Source organism: Crocodylus siamensis, chromosome 4 (assembly GCF_052110815.1).
Source record: "Crocodylus siamensis isolate JL-2025a chromosome 4, ASM5211081v1, whole genome shotgun sequence".
Classification (NCBI taxonomy): domain Eukaryota; kingdom Metazoa; phylum Chordata; order Crocodylia; family Crocodylidae; genus Crocodylus; species Crocodylus siamensis.
Window position 1 is genome coordinate 1,538,855 of NC_143398.1, and position 23,066 is coordinate 1,561,920.

Sequence of the window (23,066 nt, forward strand, 5' to 3'; positions counted from 1 at the left end):
TGCGCGTTTGCATGTGTGTGTCCCAGACACCTGGGTTCTCTGTGCATATGGGTGTGCATGCACACACACAATCCAGGGCACCTGCTCTGTGTGTGTATGTACGTGCACATGTCCCAGGTACCTGGGCTGTGTGCACATGTATGTGTGGGAGGGAGATAAAGTCATGCAAGGGTGCAAGGAACACAGAGGTAATGCACGTGTGTGCGTGTGCATGCACGTGAGTGCACATGCATGTGCATGTCCCAGGCATCTGGGTTCTCTGTGCTTGTGTGTGTCGCCCACTTGTTTTCACATATGTGTCCAATACACCTGGGTTGTGTGTGCGGATGGGCATGTGTGCGTGTGTTTGCTAGTGCACTTTGTGTGTCCCAGACACCTGGGTTGTGTGTGTGCATATGCCTGCGTGCGTGCAAGGTGCGCCTTAGGCACGCGTATCCTGGACACATGGGGTCTCTAGGCATGCGCGCATGTGTGCGCCCATGTCCTGGGCTCCCTGTGTGTGCACAGGAGACAGAAAATAGCCGGACCCTCAGTGTGTGGACGAGGGCACACGCACACGCACACGCGCAGCTCTGCCACCCCGCCCGGCGCCTCGGGGGGGAGGGGAGGGGGCACCCGTGGGACCCCCCCCCGGGATGACGCGGAAGCGGCGCCGGCAACAACAGCCCCTTCCCCCGGGACCCCCCGCTGACCTGCCGGGCTCCAGCCCCGCCCGCAGCCGGCGGGAGCGGCCCCTCTGCGCCGCAGTCTCGTGCCCCGCGGGGACCCCCGGGCCCGGCCCCCGCAGAGCGGGCGCGGCGGGGCGCGGGGCGCAGGGGGGCTCGGCCGCGTCGCCGGCCTGCGGCGGGCCCTCCATGAGGCGAGGCGAGGCGAGGCGAGGCGAGGCGAGCGGCCGGGCCGGGCCGCGCCGGGCTGGCGGCGGGTCCCGCAGGTGCGGGGCGGGGCGGGGCGAGGCCGGACCCCGCCCCGCCGCGCTCGCGGCCGGGGGGAAACTGAGGCGGCGGCCGCCCGCGCTGAGGCAGGGCCCGGGCGCGTGGGGGCGGGGCGGGGCTGCGCCCCCGCTCCGGAAGGAGGGAAGCTGAGGCGCGGAGGGGGCCCGGGGGGCCCGACCGCAGCCCCTCGCCGCCCAGGCTCCGGCGCGGAGCGGGGCCCCGCGCGCCCGCAACAGCAGCTGGCTCAGCCCCCCGCCCCCCCCCCGCACTTCGGGGCAGGCAGCGGGGGTGGCACGGCCGAGCGCGGTCCCCGCCCCGGGCCTGGCCACGTGCGTGGCGTGTGTCCGTGGCCCCGGGTGCGCCCTGTGCGGCCCCCAGATGCGTTTGTGGGGCGGGGCTCGAGGCGTGTCGGTGTGCGGGGCGCTGGGGGTGTTGCGCCGCTGGGCGCTAGGTGTTTGCTGGATCTGTCTGCTGTGCGCGGTTCTAGGTGCTGGTGTGCAGGGTTCCGGGCGTGCCCCGGGCCGGGGCCGAGCGGGACACGGGCCGACCCGGGGGGTCCTGCCCTGCTCCCGCAGCCCCGCGACGCCCGTGGGAGCGGCAGGGATGCCCCCCCACGCCCCCTGCCCTGGCCAGCGGGCGGGACGGGACAATTCTCCGGTGACGGCGACACCTCCAGCGACACAGCGCGGGCTTGCACCCTGCAGGGCAGGAGCCGGGGGCCCCTGTGTGGGGTGAGTGGGTTCCCCGCCACGGAGGCCGTGACCTGGGCCCAGGGCCGTGGGCTGGAGCTGTTGCCACGGGGGGCCGGGGGGCCGGACTAGGTGATCTCTGGGGAGCCCGGAAACCACCCACGCCTCCCCAGCCCCGGCTGAGCCAAGCTGCCAAGGTCGTGGGGTATTAGAGGCTTCTCCATCTGCCGGTGCTGAGCAGCGATTAGCAGGAATATCCCAGCCCCGCGGGCGGGAGCCTCGGCTCTGGGTCTTGAGGGCCGCCACGGCCCTGCCTCCCCCCGAAACGGGGGCGCAGGTCGCCCCGGTGCGGAGCAGCCGGGCGGTGGCACAGCACGGGGGCAAGCAGTCCCCTGGTCCCAGCACCCCACACCCAGGCTAGTCACCCGGCTCTGTCACTGCCTCTGCAACCATGTCCCAGGAGCAAAGCCCCAGCTGGGGCAGGGGTCCAGAGCCGCCCTGTGCCCCCTCCCCAGGCCTCCTCCCCCCGGAGCCGTGGCAGGATGCAATGCATTTCTGCTGCCCGGGGCTGTCAACACCGTGGTGCCAGGGGACAATGGCGCAGGCCCTCCCCAGGCGGCACGCTCCACCAGAGCCGCAGGGCCCGGCTCCTGCCCCTCGGCCTGTTTCCCGGGGAGCGGGTCCCCTGCTGCACCCGCAGCCTGGTAACGGCACCCAGGGCCGCGCTGCCTGGGCGACACCCCGGGGGAGGGAGCAGCGGGGGGATTAGACGTACAGAGGCGGCTGCCGGGCCAAGCCTCTTAGCTGCCATCCGGGTGCCGCAGCCACTCGCAGCCTGGCACGGCCCCGGCTCTGGCACCGCGGCATCGCCGGGCTGGCCTGCTGCGCTGCTCCCTTCTCCCCGGGCATCGCCCCCCCAGCCATGCCCAGCCCCGCCCAGGGGCAAGGGGTGGTGGGTGCCACGGGGGAGCGGGGCCCTTGAGCGCAGCCTGGACTCCCCCCCGGGCAGGATCGGGGCCAGGATCCAGCATCTGTCCATGCAGCCACCAGGAGTGAAGGGGCATCCAAGCTGAACGCGCGCGCGCGCGTGTGTGTGTGTGTGCAACCCACATGCTGCAGCCTGCTCCTCACAGGCTTGCCCCTTGCACGTGCACTCCTACACGCCCCTCCTTTGCATGCTCTTCCCTCTTGCACAGCCACCCCTGCACACCTTCCCTTTACATGCCCACACTGCACACACCCCATTGCACAATCACTCTACACACACTGACTTCTTGCACGCCCACCCCGGACGCACCACACTCTTGCAGACCTACCTCTACGCTCACCCCATTACACATCCAATCTGCGCACACCTCCGATCTGCAAGTAGGTAGGTCTCTGCTGGAAACTCAGTGCTGGCCCTTTAAGACCCAGCTGCCCCCCCACCCTTATGGGTTAGGGGGTGTTGGGGGGGAGCAGGGAGAGGGGAATCCCCCAGCCACAACCCCTGCCCCTGTGCTCCAGAGCGGGGGGGGGGGGCAGTTCTCCCAGGGCAGGGGGAGCAGGGTCATGACCCCAGGGACCCCAAAGGCCCACGGTGCGGTGGGGGGCACAGCCAGAAGTGGGGGTCAAGCAGCCCCCTGGAGGCTCCAGGCCAGGGTGAGGGCACCGAGCTAACTCCGTGCTGGATCCAGTCCCCCCGCCCCACCTGCCTCTGGGCCCCTCCTGGTGCCCTGTGGTCCTGCACCTCGCCCCCCAGGAGGAAGGGAGGTGCCAGGCTCCAGTGCAGCTAGAGGGCTTGAGCCCCAGCCCCTTCCCCCCTGCAAGATGCTCCTGTCTCCCCAGCACCCCGCAGTCACCCCACAGCTGGGACGGGGCCAGTCAAGGAGCCAGGGGCCAATGCAGGCACAAGCCAGGGCAGGAGCAAGAAGCCGGGACCTGGGGCAGCTATGGGGGCTCTTGACAGGCTGCCCCCCCCACCCCGAGCCCCATGGGCTCAGCCCATCTATCCTCCTGCATTTACCCAGCTGCCCAGGGAGGGTGCCGTAGTGTAGACAGGCCTCCGCCATGTGTGGCCAAGGCCCAGGGGTGCCCTGAGCTGCCACCAGCAGGAATCCAGTCTCTGAATAAAGTAGGGGGGGGGGCTCAGAGCCTCTTTGCACCCGCTCTGTGTCTCACTGGGTCTCAGCCAGGCGCGGGGGGCACTGTCCCCCCTGCCCTGGCACAGCTGTGTCTTGAGCCAGGTCCAGAGTCTGTACAGGGCCATGCACATGAGGGTAAACACCTTCCCTGGAGCTGGGGGGCATGTGGATGGGCTCTGGGGGCTCCTTGGAGGGCCCAGGGATGAGTGCAAGGCAGCGGGGGTGGGAAACAAGGAGGCTCCTGTCCCCTGCCCCGGTGCCATCCTGTGCCCAGCTGGAGGGGGGGTGCAGAGCTAGGATGCCTGGGGTCCTTTCCAGGAGGAGATTAGGGCCTAGTGGTTAGCGTGGGGGGGGGAAGCGCCGGGCGCCAGGACACCTGGGTTTTCTTTCAGCTGGGGAAGCAGTGGTGTCCGCAGGCCTGCGCCCCTCTGTCTTGCCATTTGGTGCCAGGGTGACACAGGATGGCCCCTCCAGATGTTGGGCACGTCTGCAAGGTCCCATTCCCCCCATCGCCAGGATGGGGGGGCAGCACCAGCGTGGCACTGAGGCTGCTCTACGGCACACGGGAGGGCACAATCCTGGCATGTGGAGCCCAGTCCGGCCTGCGGACCTGCCCCCGAGCCGCTCCTCTGGTCCACGGAGCCAAAAGGCCCCGCTGACCCCAGGTAGTGAGTTCCTCGTGCATATCCACGGCTATTTTAGCCAACAGCACAGGAGCTTTACCTGTCCTGCCCCGTCGGGCATCTTCATGCAGGGTGGATGTGCACACGTGTGGGTCAAAATTGATGTGCTGGTTCCAGGCAGACGTGCACCTTCTAGCCTAATAAGTGCGATACATTTGTTGTGATACTGTTAGGACGGGGGGAGGGGGGGTTCTTTTTGTTTGGGTGGTACTGAGCCTGTTTGGTCACAAGAGGGCGAGCGTGGCACATTATTCTGATTTTACAATTTCATTAAAGTCAGCTAATTTAGAGCCTCATTTTTATCTTGTTACCATAGGTACGGTATCTTTTTTTGACGTCATAATACTGGGTTATATACAATTCAAGGTTAGTTTCTCCCGTGTGGGGGTCTCAAGTGATTTGGATGGGGCACAGACAAGGGTGTGCATACAGCACCGTTATTAATTTGTACTCGACAAGCCCCCTTGCTGTATGCACACACTAAAGTTCACCGTTGTCGTCTCCCGTTTCTTCTACTATTGGCAAGCGGGTATAGACAAAGCTGATAAATGCATTATTTTGCGCTTAAGTTATTGCAAAATACAACATAAACAACAAATGCTAATACTAAAACTTACTAAAAAAATTAAGCTACTAACTACAAATTGTTTTAGTCAACTTAGTATAAGAGACAGTTAAAAACAAAGAAAAACAATTAACACTACTTAAACATGGAAAACATAGTCTATAGTCAGTGTGGTTGGCGTGACTTTTATCAGCTGATAGTAGAAACTTGGCAGTGAAGAGCAATAGGGCATCAAGGAAGGTGTTGTTGGTGGTGACGGGCAATTCACGGCAAACATACATCACAAAAGGGACCACGAAAAGTTGCTCATCGAGTTACTGGTAGTTAGGGCGTTACGGACCTAAAAAAAAAGAAGAGAGAGAGAAAAAAACAGCAAGTAACTGTACACTGACATTAGCTTTACTGTATTTGTTCTAAGTGCCTATAGGGTAAGTCAGTTATGATGTCTGCGACGGCGAGGCGGCTGTAGGGTCGCAAGTCGTCGGCTGCACTTAGTTTCTTTTGTTGGTGGTCAGACGTCCACTTGAATCCGAAACATTCGGCGAGATGGCACTGACCTTCATCTCCTAGCATCCGCAGCTGGGCTTTGCTGAGCTTGGAGTGGTTTAGCAGGAATCCGAACATGGCCCTCTCCTCTGCCGATCGTTGAGGCGGCTGTCGTCGGGGGTAGCGGGCGCCTACGCCGCCCCCCTTTTGCGGCAGGTAGGTAGAGGTGGCGACTTGGACTTGCGCTCGCTTGCCGGGGCCCTGGCCCATAGTTGCTTGTAACTGGCCTTGGTGACTGAGGACGGACAATACCGGTTGTCCGATGTTCAAGTTTAGGAGGAGTTTACTCAGTAACCCTTGGGGCCCTCCGTAGAGCTCGGTGGCACTTTCGATGGCTTCTGCGGTACACGGGACCGCGCCTGGGCTGAAGAGGAATCGGTGAGGCCAGCGCCCGTTTTGGCGTGCTTGGGCCAACCCCATGGGGCTGGTTCCTGGGTACCACGTGGCGTACGAGCACCCGACTACAGCGAAAAGGAGGGTTTCGGCGGAGCTGGTGTCACCATCATTTCGCCCTTTGTGCCAGACATGCGGCTTTTGGAAGAGGGCTTCCACCGCGAGAGCCGGGAGGGGAATCGGCCAGTGTCGGTTCTGGAGGACGGCATCGGAGCCGGTGACTATCCCGCGGCTCCACGCCGCGCTGCGGGCTAGCTGCACCGCTTCCCCTGCGTCGAGGGTTTCGTATCCTGCCTCTACTACTAAGCGGCCCAGCCAGACGACAGGCGTCTCTCCCGGCCGGATGCCTGTCTCCTCCCGGAGCCCGGCCATCTCGGCGCGCGTGCGGGGGCCGCGTGAGGCCGCGCCGCCCCCGCCAGCAGGCGCTCCGGCTGCCGGCGCCGGGGCCGCGGGAGCGTCTTCCGCGTACGGAGGGGGCGGCGCCGTGGCGGGGGGGCGGTCCGGCCGTGACGTCCCTTCCGCCAGCGCCTCCAGGCTGGGGTAGCGCCTGCGCAGCGGCTGCTCCCGGCGGGCGCCATCTTGGGGCGGCGGCGGCGGGCTGCCCCTCAGCGCCAGGGCCGCGGCGTGTTCGCTGGCCGTGCGCAGCTGCGCCTCCAAGTTCGCGTTCTCGCGCAGCAAGACCGACACGGCGCGGAACAGGACGTTCATCATTTTGCCCTTGTCCCACTTGGGCCCGGTCCACTTCGCCGCCGTCCGGCCTTCCGACTCTAAGCTCTCGCGGAGTCGCGTCAGTAGTTCGTGTCCGCGCGAATCGGGAGGCAGGTTCGGGCAATTAAACTTATCGGCCGGGGTGGCCTCTCCCGCTTCCCGCACGTGCCGGATGCAGCGAGCGAACTCCTGGGCGGGTGTGGGGTTCCCCGCGCCGCGGGGCTTCCCCCGCGCCAGAGGCAGGCTGCCCACCTCGTCGCTGGGCCGAAAGGCCACTCCCTTCCGGCTCATAACGCATCCGAAAGAGCTCGATGCCAGTCGGATGGCCCACTCCTTGCCCCCTTTGTCCCCGGCCAGAGACAAATACCCGGTGATTAATGGGCCGCTAGGGCCGTCCGCCTGGTGGTAAGCGATGTGCGCCCACAGGTCGTCCGAGTCTGCACAGCCACGGTCCCCTGTGCGCCACGGGCAGTGGCGTATCAGCGCCGACTCCATCTTGCCTCCCCGAGATCCTGCTCGTGACGCCACGTCGTGCCCGAGAAACCCGCGAGCCTGGGTCGGCGCGACCGGCTTGGCGCGGAAGGGACCGGTGACCGGACAGGTGGGTGCTAACGGCGAGCAGGAGTCAGGTGACTCGAAGCATATTGCTTACACAGAAGATTCATTTTACTTACACTACCCATTGTAGCGTAGCTTAGGAACTTGCTTGGTACAGGTTTCGAGCGACTCACGCAAGCTACTGTGGTCTGCAGACCGCCAAGAGCTTTTGACGAGGAGCACAGTCATGCTAGCAAGGATGGGGTATGCCGTCGGTGTCTGCCAATGGCCCCTTGGCTGACTGTGTCTCCTGGGCATGCCTGGAGCTCCCTGCTTTGGGCAGAAACCTTTTTAAAGTTGTAGTTGGCAGGGTGGCCTATCACTGCATGCCAGGCATGAATAATTTAACAAGTTGCCAATCATGACTATGAACGGGTTTCCTTTGTCTGCTCAGGTTTCAATACAGGCTCTTCTTTCCTGTCAGCTCAGCTTTTGCGGGGGGTCTTTTTGTTTGGGTGGTACTGAGCCTGTTTGGTCACAAGAGGGCGAGCGCGGCACATTATTCTGATTTTACAATTTCATTAAAGTCAGCTAATTTGGAGCCTCATTTTTATCTTGTTACCATAGGTACGGTATCTTTTTTTGACGTCATAATACTGGGTTATATACAATTCAAGGTTAGTTTCTCCCGTGTGGGGGTCTCAAATGATTTGGATGGGGCACAGACAAGGGTGTGCATACAGCACCGTTATTAATTTGTACTTGACAACATTATGGCCATCCCCCTCGGGCAGGGGGAGAGGATGGGGAAAGGGGCTGCACCGCCTCCCGGGTGGGGCATGGGCAGCATGGCGGAGGGGGGGATTTTCCCAACCTGCCACCTTTGGGGTTCATCGTGGGGCTGGCTCTGGATGTGCCAGGAGCTCCTTCGAGGCCTGGGGCTGCCAGACCCACCTCTGCTGCCTGCAAGGGCCAGGACGCAGGGAATAGGGCTGGGGGAGATGCGGAGCTGGGTGCAATGCTGCTGCTGTCCTTGGAGCACTGGGTAGAGCGCAGATGTTACAGTCCTGCTGTATCCAGGGGGGTCGCACCCCACCCCAATGTCCCCTTTCTCCAAGCACCGCGGACCACCCTGCTGGTGCCCCAGGCTACCTGAGCTGCACGGGGGGGGGTGTCGCATGCTGCAATCCAGAGGTGTTGGGCAGGGTGGGGGGTCCACAGCTACCCCAGGTCACCCAGCCTTGACCATGGAGACGGTCACCTGTCAGCCATTGTGACACCACAGCTCCAGGGCAGTGGGGCCCGGTGGGGGGCACCCCACAGCTCCAGGCCTGTCTCCAAGCATGGTAGGCTCGGAGCAGAGGGACGAGAGCGACGTGGCCCTGGCCACCAGGGGTGGCCTGATGCTGTGATGAGGGTCCGCACGGCTGGGGCAGAGGGCGATGCTGCCCACAGGGGAGAGACAGCCCTGGAGGTGGAGGGGGGGCTGCTGTGCCAGCTCCTGCGGTCTCCGGACTACGACCTCTTCCCCCGGTCAGCCGTGTTCGAGAGCAACTTCATCCAGGTACTTTCCCCGGGGGGGGCAAAGTGCTGCCTGGGCTCGGAGACCTCCCACCCAAGCAGCTACGTGCCCCCCGGGCCTGGAGCTGGAGCTGCTCCATGAGCCTCATGGGAAGCCAGGAATCAGATCCCACTTGCCTGGGCAAGCTCCAGCATCCTCCTTCCCTCAGGCCTGGGTGGGGGTAGGGATTGAGACCCCCCCCCCCCCCCCCCCCGCAGCCGAGTTGGGGGCAATTGTAGGACACAGCAGGGTTGATGAAGGGGTTGTGTTAGGGTCACCAAAGCCTTTATCCCTGGCCGCTCTGTGGCCCCGAGCTGGGCACCCCTCCCAATGGGCACAGCTGTGCAGTGGCGGGGTAGGGGGAGAAGGCGGCGCCCCCAGCCATATCCTGCCACCGCTTGCAGGTGACCAAGCAGGGGAACTGGGTGGACATCCACAACTGCCCCACGGCTGTGACGCTGGGCGTGACGTCCTCTGACCCCTGCTTGCCGCTGCCCAACGTGCTGCTCATGGCCCGGTGGGAGGATGCACCCCAGGGGCTGCTGGAGGAGACCCCCGTGGCGCTCAGCAGGTAGCGGGGCGGGGACCAGGAGGGTCTCTGCAACAGGCACTGGTGACCCCTGCGCTGGGCACCACATGTGACTGTCCCCCGCCTTGCCCAGGCTGCTGCCCCTGCGCTACGTGCGGCTGTCGGTGCAGGACACAATGCAGCGGCTGCTGCGGCTGCAGGTGGCCACGGGCCCCGTGTACTACCTGTGCCTGCGGCCGGAGCACCCCGACACCGTCTTCCGGCTATGGGGCCGCCTGGCCGCCATCCTGCGCCACGGCCTCTCCATCACCTGCAAGGACCCCGCCGTGCGCCTGTCCCACAGCCTCGTGCCCAGCCCTGCCGGCTCCTCCAGCAGCTCCGAGGTGCATTGCCTAAGGCAGGGGGAGTGAGGGGAGAGGGCGCGGGCAGAGCCTGGGAGGTCAAGCCCGGGCTGAGCTGGGGTCTTGCCTGAGAGCCCAAGCATCATGGTGCCCCCATGGAGCCCCCCACTTGGTCATGGGGGGGATCTATCAGGTTCCTGGGTGCGCCCGGGCAGGAAGGAACTTCGCAGCCTTTCCCTGCAGCCGGCACCTGAACTTCAGACGCCCGCCAGTGCCCGCCTGGGCAGGAGGCTGTCGCGGCTGTCCAGGATGGCACTGGGCCGAGCGGCAGAGGACAGCCTGGTCTGGAGAAGGTAAAGAGCACCTGGGCTCCTGCCCCAGCCAGAGACCTGGACCCCTCCCGTCTTTCCCCCCTGGTTCCTGGGAGCTTCCCAGCCTAGGGGGCTCCCAGGTGGCTCCAGGCAGGAGAGAGCATCGGGGCAAACCCCCCTGTGCAGCAAGGGGCTTTTGGGTCCCTCTTGACTCCGGGGCAGGGACCAGCCACCCCCCTGCGGGGTGTCCTCCCTGCCCAGGGTTGCACCAAGGAGGTCACTTGGCCATGAGGGGCTCCATTGGGGTAAATTCCTTCCCTACTCTGTGCCTCAGTTTCCCCATCCGTGAAATGGGGACAGTGATCCTAGCTGCTGTCCTGGGATCCCTGAGTGAGACATGCTGCTATGAGGACCCTCTCCCCACAGCTGCTGGATGAGCTGAGATGCCCTGGAGTCCAAGGGGAGGTGGGGGGAAGATCCAGCCAGACCCCTTCGTACCATCCCTTCCTGCTCCGCCAGCCGCCCCTCAGTGCCGGAGGCCCTGGATCCCCCATCCCTTGAAGCACCCCCCCGGACAAGGGAGGAGCCAGGCACTCCTGCCTGCTCCACCCCACAGCCCCCGCCCCTGTCTGGGGTGGGCAGCAAGGTCCGTAAGTCCTGCCTCTCCCTTCCTCCCCCCAGGCTCTCCTCCTTCTGGACTCTCGCCACCAAGGCCAAACCTCCAGCCAGGGACAAGGCCCCAGGTGCCCCCGGCCCTCCAGGAGGTAGGAGACTGGCAGGGCCGGCAATTGCCCCCTCTCCTGGGCAAGGAAGGGGCTGGTAGGGACAGAGCATTTTTGGGCTGTGTTTCCCAGCATGCACAGACAGTGCCAGGCCCCCAGCACCAACCTCTCCTGGGTGCTGGAGTTGACCAGAAAGATCTCGGTGCTGGTTCTGGATATTCTTCTCCGTGCAATGAATCGCTGAGAGCCAGGGAAACCCCGGGGCAGACAGACCAGGCGGGGACGCTGAGGGCTGCGCAGGGCACGGTTAAAGCCCCACGAAGCCTGGCGTGTCATTAGAGACGAGATACGACCAGTAGAAAGAGCACTGCCAGCAGCCGCAAGAGCTTCACCTTCATGCAGCGCAAGCCGTTGATAAGGGAAACTGAAGGAATCGTTTTTGCAGGGACGGGAGAAGTCAGGCAGCGATATTAAGTAAAATAAGGCAGAATCTTCTCCGTGATGTGGTACAAAAGAAATCCCAGCCATTACTGAGGTCTGAGGGATAGTAACATTTTCAGTCACAAGGGAGAAACAGCAGAAATATTCATTAAAATCTTTCTTTGCTCACTGGCAAGAGTCTGGATGTCCTGCAACAGAAAGCCCCTGCTGTTCCAGTAGTAGCTAGATGGGTGCTGGACAATAGTCATAAAGATAAGCATTCCCAACACGGCAGCTGTAGCTAGCCAGAACCCAAGAGTTATAAAGGAATTGGCCAAGATGAGGGCTGCTTGGAGTTCACACCTTGCCTCCACATTATGCCTTCCAGGGAAGCTGATGGTGTGTGAGAGGTGCCTCGGGCAGCTCCCCGAGCCTGACCCGAGCTATGCGGACGAGGAGGCCAAACCGAAGGGTGAGACCACGCGCCACGGGTTCTGGGAGCGTGAGACTCCATCCGGGCTCCTGCCGCTCTCCCGGCTCAGCAGCCTCATCGCCGTGGGCCAGCGGTAGTGGACAGGCCTTGGCTCCAGGCAGTCCGGCTGGGGTTAGCACAAGGACTAGGCTGACATGGCAGCAGCTAAGACTTGTAGCTCCTGTCTGAGAATCCCGAGCATCATAAATATATTGCGGCAGGACCTTCAGGCCAGCAGCTTTGGGTTTTACATGCCTGTGGAGGGGGCACTGCATGCCCAGCCTGTTTGCAACCCCTTGAGGCACGTACACGATCGGGGAAGAAAGGGTACTGTCCCTGGTATGAACCCCCTGCACCCACCTCCACCACTCTGGGCCCCACTCACAGGCCATGTTGACCCTGGGGACCAGCCTGTTCCACCCGAGCCCCACCGGGGATCTATATTGGTGTCTCCTGTACCGAGCCAGAAGCACGGGCTGGTTCCTGGTGCGCAGTGGGCTGCCCTGCCCTTTCTGCAAACAGAGGAAGCCCCTGGCATCTTCTGCCTCCGTGGATGCATTCAGGGGGTGCTGGCTGGAGCTCTCTGCTCTGCATCCCCTGGGACCCCTGGTTATTAGCCTGTCCCCTGCACATTGTCCGTGGTATTTGTTGCTGTCCTCCAGGTGTGGAGGTGCGGGCTGGCAATTCCATGTAGGCCCAGCCTCACCGCCAATAGACCGCATTTTCTCATAGGTAGCATGCACCCTTTCTACAAAACCCAACTGCTGCAAACACGGGCGTATTATACGTGAGGGAATATGGTAACAGCTGTTTCTGCTGGGTGAAAGCACAAAGAGCCCTGCCCACTTGTCGCCCTCGCGCTGCTGCTCCTTTACTTCCAGCTGTTTCCTTCTGCCTCTCAAAAACCGGCTGTGGCTCTCACTCCAGGGCGTTGCATGCTGGAAATTACGGTATAGCACCTAAACCCATCTTTGCGGTGGCAGGACATGAGCAGGCCCCTTGCACCACCTGGGCTGGGTTGGGGGGGTCTGGGATAGGGGCAGGTTGCAGGGGTCACCCAGCCCCTCTGCTGCCCCCAGGGTCCCTATGGCAGCAGCACCTCCTGCTGGAGCCCCAGGGCGCATCCCAGCAGGAGGTTTGGCCCACTCCCAGCGTGCTTTGCTAGTTAGGGGCCTGCTGCCTAGGGGCTCTCAACCTCATTTGATTCCAGGACCCCTTGGAAAATGCCTGGAGAGCTCTTGGCTTTCACTCCTTTCCTGACTATGGGAAAAAATACTGTATTTTCTAGCGTACAACATCCTGCCCCCCATAAGATTCACCTTGTATTTGAAAAGCAGAATGAAGGAAACCACCAGCCTTCTGTGGGCACGGGGAAGGAAAGAGGAGAGCAAAACCCTCACAGCCTCTAGATGGGACCATCATGTAGCTGGGATCCTGCTGGGAATCCTCTCCTGCCTGCAGGGTGCTCAGCCCCAGGACAGGTCTTGTGCATGAGGCAGATCAGGGTGTAGCTGGACTGGGCCCCTGTCGCTGCTGCCCCCACCCCATGCACCCCCTTTCCCAGAGCTGCATTGAGGAGGCTCCTCCAGGGGCACCCCCACAGCATTCCTAGGGGTCGGCTGGGATACACAGGGACAGGGGCATCTCCCCCATATCAGGGATGATCATGGGGATCTTGGCTCCCCAGTGGGGATTTCCCAGCTTCTGGCCTTTACTGGTTGCTACATGGGTCCAGGAAGGAATTTTCCTCTTTCTGCTGTTCCACGTGTTCCCGAGAGGTGCTGGGTGCAGCTGAGGCTGGGGCTGGGCCAATACTCCTGCTGACACCAACCCCGCAGGGTCCTGGCTGGAGGATCTTGCTCCTGCGCTCAGGCTTGACCTCATCCTGCACTGGGGCAGGAAAGGATTTCCCCCTGCCCAGACTGGTCGCACTGGTGGGGTTTTGCCTTCCTCTGCAGCAGGAGCATGGCCTCATCCTGGGCTGTCTGCAGCGTCCATGATCCCCCAGCAGCAGTGGGATGTTGGCAGCTGCGGCCCCCCTTTATCCCAGGGCAGGGGTGGAGGCGATGCCTGGGGCTGTCAGGGGCAACTGTGTCGTGTAGCTCTGTGTTTGCACATCAGGTTTGTTTGCAGTGGGGTTGTACAGGGCTGATCCTGCCTCAGGCAGGGCTTGGACTAGATGTGACCCTGCAGCTCCCTGCCGGTCCCGCAGCTCTTGGACTCTGATTCCAAGTACCGCCATACAGTTGCCCGCTCATTAGCTGCCAACTGTAAGATGCTTCACTCCCTTCCTCCCTCCCGCAACTGCTGGTCCGGAAACTTGCCCAGGGTCCTTCTAGTTCACGCTCCGCTCTGCAGTGAGTGAAGGCTTTGGAAAGCCAGGTCCTCCCTGGGCACCTGCTAGGTCCATACAACAGTGCAGGTCCCAGAACACATTCCTTCTTGCTCCCACCAAAACCCCATTTTAAACAGCAGATAATTGATTTTGCCCCGCAGGCTGGTACATATGATTGGTGCAAGCAGCAGGCAGGTCTCCAGCCTAATTTCAGACCAGCTAATACAGGGAACAAGAACAGGCATCCAAGTATTAATTAGGGAAGCACCTGTTAGGAATGCTTTTATAATTTACCTTCTGTAGTAAGTTTTTGTATATTTTAACCAAGCCAGAGTATAAAAGCCAGGTCCACTTTGGAGTTCTTGCTCCTCAATTTTGAGCTACGGTTCTTGCTGAACTGCCCACTTGCAAGTGTACCTGGTTAGCGCTATTTAGAGACTTCATTTGGAGCCCTAGGTAAGAAGGTCCTTTCCCTCGGGCCGGCCACCTGCTTTAAGACTTTAGGACTTAGATGTGTTAAAATTAAATTGCCTTCAAATCTTGATAAGCTTATTGTGCCTCCAGAAAAACACGCTTCTTGTAACTTCTAATCTTCACTTGCCAGGCCTTATCTGTGCGGTTTGGGCTTTTATATCTTTTGGTAATTGAGTTTGCTATTAAAGATGAAGATCTTCGTATGTGGTGAGCGTTTAATGTGGTGGGACTGGTTCTTCAAACACTTCTTGCTTTTCAGAACCCGTGTGAGGTCAACATCCTGGCGCACAAGCCTCCAGTCTTGTGAGCTGGCCACGCTCCCCAACCCCCCCAATTGGGCTGGGACAATGAGGGCTCTGTGCGTGGGCGCCACTGTTGTCCCTCCTCGAGCAGCGCGGCAGTCCTAGAGCTACGGCTTATAATGTTGTTGGTCAGTTTATTAATCCCACAATCAAACTATAGCCGAGTTTCCTTTGGCACCAAGGCTTTTATGGCACTCCAGCAGAGAAGCGCGAATCCTACTGGACTCAGTAGAGATGCCAGATCAAGGGTAGGGCATCATCTGTGGGTCTGAAGATGGCTGATGAGGCTGATCCAGGAGCGAAAGGCTCTGCCGCAGCTCGGACATGTTTCCACGCAGGGCGGGCGGCTCTGGGCTCTTGGCTCGGTTCTTGATGCGCAGTTTCTGCCGCTCCTGTTTTTCTATCTGCTGTTGTCGTGAGGCTTCAAAGCACTGAGCTCCCTGCAGCCGCCTCTTCCTCCATTTGGGGCAGTCCTGGGCAATCAATTGTCTCTCACGAGCTGATGTCGATGCTGCCTTGTTTCAAGCTGGCCTCGAGGACGTCCTTGAAGTGCTTTCTCTTGCACGTGCGCCGTGGCTGAGCTGGGGGAATTAAGACTTGCTCTGGGGGGCTGGAGTCAGACACCGAGATGACGCCACTGGTCCAGCCAAACTGATGTTGGACAATCATCGCCGACACTATAACCCTCCAGCCCACCCTGCCACCCCCACCATCCCATCCAGACCCACCCCAGGGCCTCGGCGTGTCTGCCCGCCGCCCTCTCCTACAGTGCGTGGCCCCTTGTCCATGTGCCACGCGCCACAGAGCTCTGCTCCACTGCCCCATACACCAGGCCTCACTGGCTTCGTGCCCCACAGACCCAGTGCTCCGCAGCTCGAGAGCCCCACAGTGTATACCCTATTACCCTGTAGCTCCATTGACCAAGCCCCATGCCCTCCTGCCCCATAACCCCAATGCTCCATAACTTCAGTGGCCCCAGCGCCCACCACACGGCTCCTGCCTCCCTCCTTGTTCACATTTTATTAGCAGCCTGAACACAGCCACACTTCCGGGTCCGGCAGTGCGCATGCGCACGCCACGCCACGCCGCTTCGATAAAGCGTCCCGCGCTCTCAACGCATGCGTAGTCCGAGACCCGATTGAGGGGATGTGCTGCGCATGCGCATCAACCGCCCCCCTCCCCCGCGAGCGCGCACTCTGCACAGGCGCGGGCGGGCCCGGGTGGGAGGTGCGCATGCGCAGTGCAACTGGGCCGTCTGTGAATCTGCAGGTGGGGACCGGGCCGCGTCGGGGCTAGTTCCACCGGGGGGGCACTTCCGGGGTCGGGCGACCCCTGAACCTTGACCCCTGCCTCCTCTCCTGCTCTGCCTCCGGGGGCTGAGGCCTCTGGGGTGGCACCAGGCCCCTCCGAGGGGCACGTGCCCTGGCAGTAGCCTGCCCCCGGGGATTGGCCCCCCCCGCCCCTTGTGTGCGAGGATCGGCCCCCCGTGCGTGCCAGGATTGGGCCCTGCCGTGCTGTTGGTTGTGCAGACAGTGACACACGTGTCCCCCTCCCCTGTCCTGTCCCAGGGCCCCTGAGCGGAGCCGCAGCGTGATGGAGAAGTTCGGCATGAACTTTGGGGGCGGCCCGAGCAAGCGGGACCTGGTGGAGACGATCGAGTCGCAGAAGAAGCAGCTGCTGCAGTACCAGGCGCGCCTGAAGGACGTGGTACAGGCCTACAAGAGCCTCCTGAAGGAGAAGGACGCGCTGGAGGCCAGCGTCACGGTGCTGTCGGCGTCCCACGAGGCGGACGTTGGCCCGAGCTGCCCAGCTGCCGGCTCCGGCTCCGGCCCCCCCTTGCCCGACGCAGCAGACGATGGGAGCTCAGTCCACAGCGAGGACAGTGGGGGTACGGCGACCAGCATGGACACGGCTGCCAGTTTAACCAGTACCAAGGGTGAACTGGGCGCGGAGGAGGAGAGGGCAGCCGCGGGGGCCTCCCCGCTGAAATCAGAAGAGGCCAGCGGGTCGGAGAGCGGCATCAGCACGGGCAGTGCCGAGGCGCCAGAGGCCGACAAACGGTTGCTGCAGCTGAAGACTCAGCTGGCAACCTTGACCAGCTCCCTGGCCACCGTCGCGCAGGAGAAGTCCCGCATGGAGGCCTCCTACCAAGCGGACAAGAAGAAGATGAAGCAGGACCTGGACGATGCCGCCAGAAAGGCCGAGGAGGAGAGGAGCAGGCTGGAGGCGGAGCTGGCGGGCGCCCAGGAGCAGCTGGCTGAGGTCAAAGCCCGCCTCATCGCCCAGCAGCACGACCGGGCACAGGAGCAGGGCGACCACGCAGTGATGCTGCGGGAGCTGCAGAGGCTGCTGCAGAGTGAGAGGACCGCGCGCCAGGAGGCGGAGCTGAAGCTGGAGGAGGCCAGGGAGGCGCTGGCTGGGCGGGCGTGCGCGGCTGACCGCGCCGAGACTTACGAGCTGCACATCAGGCAGCTGAGGCAGGAGGTGGAGGAGCTCCAGAGGGAGCTGCAGGCTGCGCAGGAGGAGAGCAACAAGCCGGACCCCCGGCTGCAGACCTTGCGGGAGGAGATGGGCGGCCTCAAGCATCACTTCCAAGCGCAACTGCTACAAGAGATGAGAAAGGTGGTTCTGTCGCTCGTGCTTCGGCAGCCCGTTTATAGGAAGGGAGCAGCAGCGGGGACCCCGGGGGGTTGCGGCGCAGTTCAGGCAGTAGAGACCCTGCATCTCGCGCCTCCCAAGCAAGGTGGTGCTCTCTCCTACCTTGGGGGTCTTCAAGAGGAGGCTGGGCAGATGTTTGGCTGGGGTGATATGATCCCGGCACCCGTTCCTGCCTGGGGCAGGGGGTTGGACCTGGTGACCTGTTTAGGTCCCTTCCGACCCCAAGTACTACGATATTATGAGTAAGAGATTTAAAAAAAAAAACATTTTCTGTGTTAGCGGTGGCCACCCTGTGGTACAGACCACCTGGACGCAGAACAGGGAAAAGGTGGCAGAGCAGCAGATCAGACAGGAAGCACAGGGCTGGGAGCAGAAAGCAAAGCAGCAAATTGGGCAGGGAGGACACTGAAGAACAGTGGATTGGTCTGGGGGCAAATATGCTCCCAGTGGTCTTTCCTGCCTATATGCAGGGGGCTGGACCCAGTGATCTTTAAGGTCTCTTCCAGCCCCTAATAATGATGCAGTAATTAGAGCACTGGATTGGTCAGGGAGCGCAAGGGAGGAAGCAGAAAGCAGAGCAGTAGAACAGGCATGGGAAGGGGATCGGAGCAGCACTCGGGGAAGGTGCAGGGCTAACTTGTGGCTGAAAAGGCTGGCCCCCCACCGTGCCAAGTGAGAAGGACCTCCTCTGTCCTGTGAAGCTAACAAGTCCCGCACAAGCCGAAGCACCAGGCACGAGTAGGTCCCCAGTGGTCGGATGGAGATGAGGGTGGGAAAGCAATTCTCTTGTGCTGTAACGTACTGTCTTGGCACTTCCCCGTGGCACTCCATTCTAGTCACCCACCCGGTCCAGATGATGCGTTGTCCCGTGGCCATGGGGCAGCACCTCGCATCTTGCCTTTGTAAAATCCTTGGGCAGAAAGTTGAGTGCGGGTACCACTGTTAAGGGGAAGCTACTTTTAATGTAGTTTTCTGTAGATCAGCAGAATTCTCCGTCAGTGACGTCAAGATTGAACAACTCGGAAGAGAAGGGGAAAAGATAAGGGGTTGGCTCACTTCGGCTTCTGGGCCTCAGCAGCTCCCCTTTTCCCTGGCTCTGTGCAGAACGGGCTGTGAGATGCACTTTGAGTGTGTTAGCCTTCCTGTGGCAGCAGCAGATCAGGCTGTGGGGGCCAGTGGCCGTGCCACAGTGAGAGGTCCTGCACTTCTGTTGGTGACGGTTCATCCGTGCTGGCGGAAACATCCCAGAAGTGATGTGTCCAGTGCCCTACAAGCGAGAGTCGTGGTGTGCTCAGCAAAGACGTGCTGTGGGGAGCTGCAGTGGGCATTCTCTGTGAAGTTGGAGGGGCTCTGGGGAGGGACAGGCAAATAGCAGGTTAAACCAGGAGTGCCCAACCTTTCGCCCTGTGGGCTGGACGGGCGGTGCCCGGTCCATCCGTGGGCCATATCTACCTGCTGGGCTCAATCCAGCATGGGGGGCAGGTGGGTAGGGCTGGATTCAGCTGCTGGGGGGCCCACAACTGGAAACAGGACTCCGGATGTGGCCTCCTCAGTGCTGAATAGAGGGGAAGAATCACTGCCCCGGACCTACTGGCAGCGCTCCTACCAATGCAGCCCAGGATGCTGGGAGCCTTGGCAACAAGCACACACTGCTGGCTCCTGTTCAGCTTATTGTCCACTGTCACCTTTTCTGCAGAGTCCCCATGGGCTGGATTTGGCCCACTGGCTAGGGGTTGAGCACCCCTGAGTTAAGTAGCTTCCTTGTTTCTGCGGGTGGGGAGAGAGAAGGCTTGAAACAGCAGATGTGGTAGCAGAGAGGAGGGAGCTGCTCTGGCACTTGAACACAGAGGCTCCCTGCGTATAATGAGGCAGTAACGAAACCCATCTGTGCTCTTCTTTCCAGGCAGCCCAGGCAGAAGAGCAGCTCCGGCAGCAAGCCCAGATGGAGGAGCGGCGCGTGGCCAGCTTGGAGGGGCAGGTCTCCGAGGCATCGGAGCTGCTGGGCACTTATGAGAAAGCCAAGCAGAAAGACCAGCTGGTGATTCAGAAGCTGAAAGACCGCATCATGCAGCTGGACCTGGAGAACAAGACCCTGGCTATTGCGGTGTCCAGCCGGTCCCCCACGGACCTACACGTGGAGGAGGCCAACCTTGACTTCAACGTCCTGAAGGACAAAATGGAGATGCTGAAGAGGCTTCTGCAGGCAGCAGCTAAGAAGAGCCAGCCAGCTCTGGACATCGAGAAGCTGTGTGAACTGGAGCTGCCAAAGGGCCATGAGGCAGGGGATGGGGAGAAGGCCACTGCCCTTTACTACCAGCAGGAACTAAAGCAGCTGAAGGAGGAGTTTGAACGGTACAAGATGAGGGCCCAAGTGGTCTTCAAAAACAAGTCGGCCAAAGATGGCAGCACAGCAAAGGAGCTGGAGGAGGCTCAGGAGCAACTGGCAGAGCTAAAGGAGAAGTATGTTGCGCTGCGGCTGTCCTGCGAGGAGATGGAGAAGCAGCATCAGCAAGAGCTGGAAGCCAGGAAGCAGGAGCTGTGCCACCTGCAGCAGGGTCACCGGCAGGAGCTGGAGAGATGCCAGCTGGAGTACCGCGAGAGGAGCCTCATGCTGGAGGAGGAGATGCACAAGCAGCGGGACCGCGCGCTAGCCATGCTGGCGGAGAAGGATCAGGAGCTGGAACAGCTGAGAGCTGTGGCCTTCCCACATGGGCTCCACGGCTCCAAGAGCTACCTGGGACCAGGAGGTAACGTGGGTGATGACAGCTTAGCGGGTGACATCTCTGAGAACCTCACACAGGCCCTGCACATCGCCGCGGCCAGTGAGCCCACCTTTTTCCTGTACGCAGAGCAGCTGGCTCGCAAGGAGGTGGAGATCACAGCCCTGCGGAAGCAGAAGCACCAGCTGGAGACGGAAGTCCACCAGCTGCAGGAGAAGATCCTGGTCGAGGGGGAGAAGCACAGGGAAGAGGTGTCTGCCCTTCAGGACCGTATCCAGAAGACCGTCCGGGACCAGAGCAGGGAGGGAGCCAACCTGGAGTATCTCAAAAACATCGTCTACCGGTTCTTGACCTTGACAGACTCTCTAGGCCGTCAGCAGACGCTCACAGCCATATTGACTATTCTGCACTTTAGTCCGGAAGAGAAGCAAGTGGTTATGAGACACTCGGCCTATGGCAGCTGGTGGCTGCCTGGGAAGAGGTGAGACCTCATTCTCACTTGAACTCCTCCTCCCCTGTAATGACACATTCCTGGCTTCTGTCTGTCCTGAAAGACCCAGCTGCCCTTCCCCTTCTTACAGTGCAGCGTGTGTCCTGGCAAACGCTGAGGGGCTTGGGGAGCCTTCAGCAGAGAGCTGAGCTTTTACACTAGTGCCTTTAGCACTACTCTAACGGCGGAATCGCTCTGGTCATTTGCCAGGACTGCAGATTTCTTTGCTACAGGCATCCACAGGTGGGTGGGGAGGAGACCCTGACTGAGGGCACCAGCTGTGTTAAATCTCCTCTCCCTGTTGTGCCAACCCTCCGTGCATGCAAGGAATAGGGGGACCCTGTCACTTGCTTGTGTGTGGGCTTTCCAGGTGGGCCTGCAATTGAGCAGTGAAGGAAGCAGCCCTTTGGAGATGGGGAGACACAATGCTCGTGACATTTGGTGTGAGGAAAAGCAACAGGGTGATGGTGACGGGTGAAATGTAATTCCCACTGTCTGGGCATGGGAAATCCTGGGCAGCTTTGCGGGATGGCCAAAATCACATGAGAAGTAAACGGCTCCTGGTTTTCAGTGGGAACAGCCAAGGTCTGCTGGGGGGAAGGTTGGGGAAACGTAGCAAGAAGTCCCCTCTGCAGCAGGGATTCTCCACAGAGCCGGACGTGGGCTCATGTGGAGGGAAACGCTTTCCCAGCTTTTTCACTGACTGGCACTTTATAGCAACGGAGGAGCGAGGGGTGGCTCTGGGCCACATCCCTTGTATGTGCTGCAGTAGACCAGTCACTGCTCTGTCCCCAGCCTTCTGGGAGGAGATGGGCTGTCCTGGGAAGGAGGCCGAGGGGACAAAGCTAAGGGGATGCTCTGGCCCTTGGCAGCCATTCGCAGGCTGCCGAGACTTTTGCCATGTCCTGGCTGCTTCTAAGTGTAATTTTACTTGATTTATTTTGTGACAGCTTGGATGGGGCCCAGAGCCAGTCCAAAAAGGGGAGGGCAGGAGAAGTGGTTCCTCCCAATACCAGGGAGTCTTGTAGCTCTGGAGTGCCTGTGCATGCTTCAGGCCTCACTGCTGTCATCCTGAGAGCCTGCTGGGGCTGGCTGTGCCCTGTGGTGAAGGGCCCATGCGCCAGCCTGGTCAGGAGCAGAGTCCCTGGGGAGATAGGCTATGGCTGCCTCCTCACGGGGTCGTGGGAAGGAAGATCCTGCCAGGAAACAGGAGCAAAAGTAGTGGGGAATTCCAGTTGGTCCTGCTCCCTTTCCAGCAGCACTGCTGCCTTTCTGGGGCAGGATCATGGTGCCAGCCGTGCAGCATGGCTAGTGGAGTGGGGCACACAGGCCATGAGAGCCCCCTCCGCTCTGGTTGGGTAATGAACCAAGCTGGGATGGTCCAGTCCCACTCTGAAGTCAGTGTTCGTGCCTGGGGTCGAGGTCTCCCTTGCCCCTGCCCCTCCTGTGCTTCAGCTTGTCCCCCCCACTTTTTTTGTCTCCCACCCACAAGCAGCAGCATTTCCATCTGCTGCCTCTGCAGTGCTCTTGCTCCCTGCCCCTCTTCCCACTCGAGGACTGGCACTGCCGAGCCAGGACTGCCTGCTGCACGGTTGCACAGTAAGGCCCCTCGAGCCGCCAGGGCAGGATGGTGTTGCTGCAGCAGGTCGGCACGTGAAGCAGGGGTGAATGGCGCTACTGGCTCTGCCATCCCCCAGCAGCACGGGGTATCCGTGCTGGGACCTGCCGAGTGCTGCCACCTCATTCCTCCGATCAGGAGGGGGTCAGGCGCTGCTCTCAGGCACTATAGCGGGTTTCCTGCCACTGGGGCATCCCGGTGCTGCTGGTGAGCAGTATTAGTAGGGCCTATCCAGGTTCTCTGCCCTGCCCCTTTCAGCGTAATGTATCTGGCCATCCCCATAGCCCCTTTCCCAGGGCTGGTGTCCAACGCTGAGCTTTGAAGTTTCCACAGGCCAAAATTTAGGCCAGTGAACAGCAAAGCTCCTGCCCTCCCTCGGACAGGTCTGCCAGCAGCACCAGGAGATCTGGGCTGGCTGATTTGCCGGGTGCACATGTTGTGATGAGCTCCAGTGGTCATACATGGGTCTCATTAAAGGTGCATTGTGGTCCCGGCTGCAGCGAACAAGCGTCCTTCTGTGCATCACCCACCTGCAGGGGCTGCAGGAGGCACTCGCAGTCGGTGCCTGGCCCCAGGCCTCCTTCCACACACCATGATCAACCCCCACTCCGTGCTGCCTTGTCTCCACACACCCCTGCAGCAGAGCAGGGACGTTGCCAGCCCTCAGCCTGGGACCCGGAATCCCTTATTTGGGTGGGGAAACCCCTCTGCAGGTCTGTGCCTCAGTTTCTCCCATCTGGAACATAGTGATAATGCCTGTCCCCCACCTTGCCAAGAGCTGTGGGGGCCAAGGGGGTAGAAAGCCCAGAGCAGGGCTGGACCAGGGGCAGCAAAAAGTCTGCTAAAGCTGGGAGGGAAGATCAGCCCCCTCCCTTGTGCCTTGCTTGTATCCACACCTGTGGAGGGAGGGAGCCAGGCCCTGGAAAGGGTCCTGCAG

The 23,066-nt window shown here is 61.2% G+C and overlaps 4 protein-coding genes across 6 annotated transcripts in view; 2 read left to right on the forward strand and 2 right to left on the reverse strand.

The window, feature by feature from the left end:
• The window catches only part of IMPDH1 (inosine monophosphate dehydrogenase 1), a 13,803-nt gene extending 12,789 nt beyond the window's left edge, over positions 1-1,014 (reverse strand). The window contains exon 1 of one of the 2 annotated variants that reach the window (XM_090041374.1): positions 693-1,014. In XM_090041374.1, coding sequence (XP_089897500.1) covers positions 693-856 — 164 coding nt within the window. In that variant the 5' untranslated portion in view covers positions 857-1,014. The remainder of the gene's footprint in view (positions 1-692) is intronic. The other variant, XM_090041375.1, reaches the window with a different exon arrangement.
• A 3,945-nt stretch (positions 1,015-4,959) lies between these two features.
• Positions 4,960-7,134, reverse strand: LOC149865341 (uncharacterized). The gene has a single exon (XM_090041379.1). The coding sequence runs from the start codon at positions 7,132-7,134 to the stop codon at positions 5,392-5,394; it is 1,743 nt and encodes a 580-aa protein (XP_089897505.1). The 3' UTR covers positions 4,960-5,391.
• On the forward strand, positions 7,101-14,541 carry LOC149865342 (Golgi-associated RAB2 interactor protein 1A-like). Of its 2 annotated transcripts, XM_090041380.1 has the most exons (7): positions 7,101-7,240; positions 7,804-8,740; positions 9,142-9,308; positions 9,400-9,649; positions 9,851-9,960; positions 10,600-10,682; positions 11,449-14,541. In XM_090041380.1, exons 2-7 carry the CDS (start codon positions 8,588-8,590, stop codon positions 11,628-11,630), a joined length of 945 nt encoding a protein of 314 aa, XP_089897506.1. In that variant the 5' UTR covers positions 7,101-7,240; positions 7,804-8,587; the 3' UTR covers positions 11,631-14,541. The 2 variants fall into 2 exon arrangements, with proteins under 2 accessions (XP_089897506.1, XP_089897507.1); XM_090041381.1 differs by lacking the exon at positions 7,804-8,740 and having other exon boundaries at positions 7,111-7,240.
• Positions 14,542-15,815: 1,274 nt separating this feature from the next.
• GCC1 (GRIP and coiled-coil domain containing 1) lies at positions 15,816-22,617 on the forward strand. Its single transcript, XM_090041383.1, has 3 exons — positions 15,816-15,912; positions 16,212-17,265; positions 19,205-22,617. The coding sequence occupies exons 2-3, from the start codon at positions 16,237-16,239 to the stop codon at positions 20,504-20,506; spliced, it is 2,331 nt and encodes a 776-aa protein (XP_089897509.1). The 5' UTR covers positions 15,816-15,912; positions 16,212-16,236; the 3' UTR covers positions 20,507-22,617.
• Positions 22,618-23,066: the final 449 nt, after the last annotated feature.

Excerpts from the sequence above, each read along its gene's own strand:
- LOC149865341 (XM_090041379.1), bottom strand. The coding sequence starts at position 7,134 with ATGGAGTCGGCGCTGATACGCCACTGCCCGTGGCGCACAGGGGACCGT.
- LOC149865342 (XM_090041380.1), top strand. The coding sequence starts at position 8,588 with ATGAGGGTCCGCACGGCTGGGGCAGAGGGCGATGCTGCCCACAGGGGA. Across the intron at positions 8,741-9,141 it reads TCGAGAGCAACTTCATCCAG|GTGACCAAGCAGGGGAACTG; the intron begins GTACTTTCCCCG and ends CACCGCTTGCAG. Across the intron at positions 9,650-9,850 it reads GCTCCTCCAGCAGCTCCGAG|CCGGCACCTGAACTTCAGAC; the intron begins GTGCATTGCCTA and ends CTTTCCCTGCAG.
- GCC1 (XM_090041383.1), top strand. The coding sequence starts at position 16,237 with ATGGAGAAGTTCGGCATGAACTTTGGGGGCGGCCCGAGCAAGCGGGAC. Across the intron at positions 17,266-19,204 it reads TGCTACAAGAGATGAGAAAG|GCAGCCCAGGCAGAAGAGCA; the intron begins GTGGTTCTGTCG and ends TCTTCTTTCCAG.